The following is a 7373-nucleotide window of genomic DNA, read 5'->3' on the forward strand; positions in this document are numbered from 1 at the left end:
ATTTTGGTGGCTGGAGGGTGGACAGGAGCAGGAAGAGATCGGAAGCAGGTGGGCCTGTACCAGGGTGTGGCCTGTCTGAGGAGAGAAGGGGACATATTTGAGAGATGTTGCAAAGGTAAAATCAACAGGCCTTGGCCACAGATTGGATATGGGAATGAGAGATAGTAAAGAGTCCAGAACAACTCCTACATTATGAGCCCGAGGGACTAAGAGGATGGTGTTACATTTGACAGAAATAGGGAAATGGGGTGGGGGAGAATGTTTAGGGGGAGAGATGAGTGATTTTTAGATGTGTTTAGTTTGAGATGTCTGAAAAGAAGTTGGAAATGAGAGATTGAACATCAGGAGAAGTTGGGACAGGTAAATTTGAAAATCAACACAGAGAAGAGAATTAAATTCATGGGAACTATGAGATTACCAAGTGAAGTAGGATAGAGGGAGAAAGGAACAGGGCTCAGGACACAACCCTGTGTGACACCTGTAATTAGAGGGCATGAACACTGAAACCGAGCTGTCTAATAAGTAGGAGAACCAGGAGACAGTAACGTCTAAAAGACCTGGAGAGAAGAAAGTATCAAAGGCTCTGGTTTGGTCGAAGGGAATGAGGACTGAGAAAGCCCGTTGGTTTTGGCAATTAAGAGATCGTTGGTGACTTTGGAGAGAGCAATTTCAGTAGATTGATGAAGCTGGAAGCCAGGTTGCAAGGCGTTAAGAAGAGAGTGAGAGGAGAGAAAGGCGCTTGTTACAGATGGCTTTTTCAGGTTTAGTCTTACAGGGCAGAAGAGATACAGGATGATTTAAGGCATGGAAGGATCAAGTGCTGTTTTTTTCAGGATGGAGGAGATACGTTGTCTATGTTTCTCTAGGCAGTAGAAAGGAAACGAGGAGGCAATGAAATATGAAAAATAAGTTATAAAGAGAGGATTCTGGGAAGATAGTCATGTAGGTTAGAAAACTTTCAGCTCTCCACATTTTCTCCACAAAAGAAAGACCTTGCTTAAGAGCAGCAGAAATAAAGGGGTAAAGCAGTTGTTGCCTAACACAGTTTGAGAAGATTCCAGGAAAGACCCAAACTCCAGGGGCCTGAGTTTCTATCTGAATGAAGTGCAGACACCTCCAAGCCAATCCCACAGAGTGAACAAACAAGCCCTGGGGCAGCTAGGTTGATAGGCAGCCCCAGCTTCAGAAACTTTCATCTCCAGAACAGTGTTGGGGAGATGAGGTGGGAGGTGAGGGTGTCTGAAAGCTGAATAGAAGATTGAAGGACTTTCCACTGCCAAGGGACACCAAGCACAGCTGTGCTGACCAGATGTGTCCCAGACTGGCTGCAGGGAGGAGGAGCTAGCACACACCTAGTGACTGCAGTAGCAAGGGGCAGGGACCCTGTTGGCTGTGGGCACTTGCAGGACAGCAGAATACCTGGCTTCAGTTCCAGGGCAGAAATGACAGCTGTAGTTTGCAGCCACCCGAGGAACCAGAGGGAGCAAAATCATGTGTGGCTTAGGAGTGGAGAGAAGAGCTCTAGGTTGGGTCCCATGTAACAGTAGGAAAGATCCGAGGCTTGGGGCAGCATTCCCTGTACCTTGGGACTAGAACGTGATTGCACTGACAGCTGCTAACAATAAAATAAAACAATCAATAAATGAATGAAATAAGTAAAGAAAGGAGAAAGAACCCAACCACAGATGATTACAATGGGAATAGAGAAGATCTGGGTTACTATTGAGAAGAAGATAATGGAGCTAAAAAAGCCACTCCTATTTTCATGAGAAACGTCAAATGGCCCCAAAAAGAGTTCTTGGAAGAACTTAAAAAGGACTTTAAAAATCAAGAGAGATCAAGGAAAAATTAGAAAAAAGAAAAAAAAAATCAAGAAAATTAGGAAAAGAAAACCAACCAACTGGAAGTGGAGAATCAAAAACTTAAGGAAGAAAATAATTCCTTGAAAATTAGAATTGGGCAAGGGGAAGCTAATGATGTTCTAGAACACCACGAAATCATCAGACAAGATCAAAAGAATGAAAAAATAGAAGAGAAAGTGAAATATCTCATCAGAAAAACAACTGATCTGGAGAACAGATCAAGGAGAGAAATATAAGAATAGTCAGACCCTGAAAACTACACTGAAGAAAGGAATCTTTATACAGTACTCTAAGAAATTATCAAGGAAAAATTGTCCTGAAGTTCTAGAACAAGAAGGTAAAGTTGAAATAGAAGAATTGCACTGATCATCCCCTGAAAGAGAGCTCAGGACGTAAACTTAGAGGAGCATCATGGCCAAGCTTCGGAGCTCCCAGGTTAAGGAGGAAACCGTGGAAGCAACAAGAAAAAAACAACCCAGATATCGTGGACCTACAATAAGGATGACGCAAGATCAGACAGCTGCTGTGTCCTGTAGCGGGAAAGAGCTGGGGTAATAAGCAAGGGTAATTTATCCAACAAAGTGAAGTACAGTCCTGCATGGGGAAGAAAATGGACAATAAAGGAACTGAAAAGGGGAAATATAATACATAACATCCAAGCAAACGAGGGCTCGGTTATCTAATACAGATGGGGCATGAAAGGAAAAACTTGTACAGAAGAAGCTAGTGGGGAGGCGTGCTGCAACCTTACTCTCCTCAGAAGTGGATTAGAGAGGGAAACACATGTAGGTAGGTATGTATAAAAGTCTTCTAAATTCAGGAGGGGAGAGGATAAGGGGAGAGGATAAAGGAAGGACTTCAGAGGGGTGGGTAGGTTAAGGAATAAGAGGGCAAGGTAGCAGGGAGAAGTAAAGCGGAGGACTGGGGGAGGGGATAGAATAAATAGGGTGGGAATAGGGAGGAAAATGCACAACAGATCATTGTAGCTTAGACTGTGAATGGGGCAAATTTACCCACAGAATGGAAACGGATAGCAGATTAAAAATTTTAATTAAAGAGTTTGTTGCTTTCAGGAAACAAAAATGAGAGATGAACACAGATAAAATAAAGGACAGGGGTAGACGTTCGTATGTAAAAAAGAGCAGGGATGGTAATCATGATCGAAGACACAGCTTAAAGTTAAATAGGTTTAATCAAAAGTAAAAGATAGAAAAGCGACACTGTGTCGATGATGTTATTCAACATTGTCTTGGACCATTTAAAACACCTGGACACATTCCTGCCAGAACAGACACAGGAAGTGTATGAACATGACCCTGAAACACTTGACTCAGATCTAAATAATTGAAGTAATGTTTATTTATTGATCATGGGTAGGCAAAGCCAATATAAATTTTTAAATGACAGTTTTACCTAACTAATCTATTCAGCGTCTTCCCAATTAAATTACTAAAAAATTATTTTACTGAGTTAGAAACAACAACAAAGGTCATTTCTAAGAACAAAAGGTCAGAAACTTCAAAGAAACCAGGAAAAAATATGTCAAGGAAGATTCAGCAGCATCAAGACTTAGACTGTATTATAATGTGAGAGCATTGTTGTAAACAAGGATAATTTCAATTATTTTTAATGAAAACTTTCTTACACAGATAAAACATATGCAGTGAAGAATAGAAGGAATGCAGAAAAGTGGGAAAATAGTTTCCTAGACAGTCTCTCAAATAGGATGTGATTGGGTTGGAATTTTTCCGTGGTGTAGGAAATGATGAGCTGGTTGTTGTAGAAAAACATGGAGACTTTCATCTATGAAGGAAGATGCTATCTACCTTCAGAGAACAGATGATGGGAGGAAGTAAGCATAGTATGTCTTAGATATTTTTGCTTAAGTGTATATGGATATATTTGTAGATATCTATGTATATGTCCCCAGATCCATACTTCATTGTAGCCTCCTCTAGGGTGGGAGGAAAGGGAGGGGCAAAATAAAGTAAAAAGGACAAAACCAACAAAGAAGCAAAGCTGGGCAACTTTGAAAACAACGTGTAGTGTTTATCTTATAGGTTTTCTTGAAATGGAAATGTATTTTTATATTGAATCCTTTTACGGTCTACTGTATACAGGGCAGGTTTTCTTTTCTCACTTTGTATTTAAATTTAAAATAAAAAATTCGCAAAAAGAAATGTTACAAAATAGGAATGACAAATGGGGCAGTCTTTTGGAGGGAATGGGATGGAATGGGATCTCTTGAACAAGTGTAGAGATCAGCCTTGTTAAGCCCCACTTCTTCGTGTGGGATAGGAGTGAAGGACATACAGTAACAGAAGGTATCTGAGTGTGAGGAAGGAGAAGACGTACCTTACGGTGAATGACCTCAGTTTTTTCCCATAAAATACAAGGAGGCAAGGTTCTCATCTGCCTTTGTTCAGCAGCACTTGTGCCAGGAACGATCCAAGGCTGAGGCTTGGCAGCTTACAATCAGTGATAGGATAAGGGGCCTAGGGACTCAAGAAAGGATTGTGTAGAGCTAAACTGGTTCACCAATGGGATCCAAGAGAATTAGTCCTGAAGTTAAAGGTTTTTGAAATGTGTACAAGGATTTGCATAATTTAGAGCATTTAAAAATGTTTCTGACCTCTGGGAGGATAGGTTCGGGAGTGACCCTGAACCAGAGGACCAGTTAGACTTGAGATAATCAGAGCAGTGGAGGGGGTAAGCCTACCAGGATCTCCACACTAAGGCCTAAAAAGAAGAGTTTTGAAGGCTTTATTTGCAGAAATTATGAATGTGCAAGAGCGTGCTCCTTCAGGAAGCCTGCTTTTCAAAACATCCAAATATAGGAGAACTCTCTATGTAGGGTTATTGATTCTCTTGTTTTCCCCCAAAGAAGATTAAGACCTGCGTTTGCTCTTTTCCATCTTTGATTCTGTTCCCTTTTTTGTAGGCACCCCCGTGAGAATCCTTTCCATAATCTGAAGGTCCTTTTAGTATCCGACCAGCAGCAAAATTTCCTGGAACTCTGGTCTGAGATCCTCATGACTGGGGGAGCAGCCTCAGTGAAGCAGCACCACTCAGTTGCCCAGAACAAAGGTATCTATTGAAAGGATGTTAGGAAGCCCCTGCTTCCCCAAGAAGTGCATTGTTCCTCTTGCCAACGGCAGGCTAGCTTTTATAATGACTGGGCCTTGTGGTCAAAGTTCCTGTCCTGACAGGTAGATCTTGCTCGTGTTCTACTGAGAGAAGACAAGCAACTTGAAGAGGTGAGGTGAGCCACCATGACACCAGCACAGGGCTGTTCTTAGTTTCCGCTTGGTTCCAGTGATGTATTTGCCAAACCTTTTCCCAGACACAACCATTCTCTGGGTTCAGGGACGCTCACTATGGTATCCTTCTACTGAAACGTCCTAATTCAAATAGGTATTTGATGGACGGAACAGGTGTCTAGTTTGGGCAAAGTGGAATGGGCTGGCTAGAGGGCACGTCCTTCCTCATAACAGAGGGCTGTGATGTATTTCTTTCCATTTGTTTTCTGCTCGTTCTTTCAGATGTTGCTTTGGGGGTATTTGACGTTGTGGTGACAGACCCCTCGTGCCCTTCCTCAGTGCTGAAGTGTGCAGAAGCGTTACAGCTGCCCGTGGTGTCACAAGAGTGGGTGATCCAGTGCCTCATTGCTGGGGAGAGAGTTGGATTCAAGCAGCATCCGAAATATAAACATGATTATGTCGCTGACTGAAGATGCTCGGCCCCATCAATTTCATTCCCTGCTATTGTGAAGACTGTGTTTTAACCAGGTTTTAAATGTGTCTTGTGTGTAACCGGACTTCATGCATGGATCATTGTATATAGTTTTCTTTGCTGAACTTTTATGATAAAATAAATGTTGAATCTCTTTGGTTGTAGTAACTGATTCTTTATCCTTTGTTTTTTTCTGAGTTTCTTTTGGAAGGAAGGAATAGGAGAAAAGAACATTACCTGTATGGCAGAGGTGCTTGAACCACTTGTTTTTAGTATTTTGAGAAATGTATTTCAATATAATTGGTTTCCTTTGTAATCCTATGTATTTCATAAATGTGAAAACAGTTCTTAGGAGTGGATCTACAGATTTCACCAGACTGCCAGAGGGGGTCCATGTCAGGAAAATGATCAAGAACTCCCAACTGTACGACTTTTAAGCAGAAGAGAGTCCTCATCACCTTTTGGAAGAGGAGCATCTGGCCTTGCAGATAAGGGGGATGAGGGGCTTTCAGATTTGCTATTTGGTATTTAGTAGGCTTAGTGGTGACCATTTTTGTTTTTTCTAGTTAATTTTGTACCAAGACATTCCAAAGATAAGTGGAGAATATTCTTTGCCTTAAAATATTTCTTTCCAGTGAGTATATGACTGGTAAGTTACATATACTTTCTCAAATATGAAATTACTAAACTTAGGGATGCTAAGACCCCACTGAACTCTGAAGGGCTTTCCTTTGAAGTATGGTAAGCTGTCCTGTGGAGCTAGCTAGCGGAGAGTCTAGGACTGGGCTGGGACCGGGTCAAAAGCTCTGAAGTCCTATAAAATGAAGTAGCTGCCTGAACACTTAGAAATTTTCAAAACTCCAAAAAGGCATACATTTAATTACTGTAACCATGGCCCTTACTACCAAAACCAGTTAAGGTAGTCCCTTTGAGGTCTGTGGTAGAAGGAGAGACCACCTCCATCCATCTTTTTTAGGAGATACCTGAATATCTCCCCTTTCCTCCTGCTTTCTAAGAGACATCAATGGGAAAATCCCTGCTCAGTGACTGATTGCCTTGAAGAGTGAGGGGATATTAGACTAGTTTTAATCTGCTACACAGAGAAGCCAGTACCGTGGTGAGGGTTTAATAAATACTTATTTTGATGGTGTTACGACACTCCTGATGACCTAGGTTCAAGCCCTGTCTCTGCCACACAGACTATTTCCACTTAACTCCTTGGCGCTCTGGGTACCTCTAAGGCATGAGTTGCAGACTGGCTGCAGAGCTGCATTGATGGAGGGAGGGGAGTCTCCCATACCTCTGAAATACCACCCATCACCCCCCAGAAAAAAACAAAAAAACAACTGCTAATTGCTTCTGCTTTCGTAGTGCTAATATAGTTGGGTGTGGAATTTGTGACTTAAACTACTAATGCCCTTTTATAGCTGAAATTTCACATGGGGTCTTTATTCTATTTCCCTCCCCCCCGCCCCCAGCTTCTGTACATCTTAATTCTCTGACAGACACAGCCACTTAATCATTAAGTTGAAGCTGAGATAGTTGGAAGTTGTTTGATTTTTTGATTCATGGATTAAGATCTTTTAGCTTCTTCAAAGACAGTGGAAAAACTGTGAATAAGGAAGAACAGCTATCAAGTCAATAGAAAGTTTACCTGTTGCCCTTCTTGCTAATGACATCTAGAAATCTAATGTGCAAAAACGATCCTCTTTCCAAATGTGTGCCATAAGCAGATCTGACTTTCCGGTCATATTATAATGATTGTTCAGAATGTATTTC

General features: G+C 41.6%; 1 protein-coding gene across 9 annotated transcripts in view; it reads left to right on the forward strand.

The window, feature by feature from the left end:
* Positions 1 to 5762, forward strand: part of LOC140513774 (TP53-binding protein 1-like) — a 114938-nt gene extending 109176 nt beyond the window's left edge. For 8 of the 9 annotated variants that reach the window (XR_011970345.1, XM_072623757.1, XM_072623760.1 and 5 more), the window contains 2 exons: positions 4804 to 4949; positions 5405 to 5762. Coding sequence is in view for 7 of the 9 variants with exons in the window: in XM_072623757.1 (XP_072479858.1) it covers positions 4804 to 4949; positions 5405 to 5592 (334 nt within the window). In the remaining 2 variants the exon portion in view is untranslated. Of the gene's footprint in view, positions 1 to 4803; positions 5125 to 5404 lie in introns of all 9 variants that reach the window. The other variant, XR_011970344.1, reaches the window with a different exon arrangement.
* Positions 5763 to 7373: the final 1611 nt, after the last annotated feature.

This window comes from Notamacropus eugenii, chromosome 7, assembly GCF_028372415.1.
Source record: "Notamacropus eugenii isolate mMacEug1 chromosome 7, mMacEug1.pri_v2, whole genome shotgun sequence".
Lineage (NCBI taxonomy): Eukaryota > Metazoa > Chordata > Mammalia > Diprotodontia > Macropodidae > Notamacropus > Notamacropus eugenii.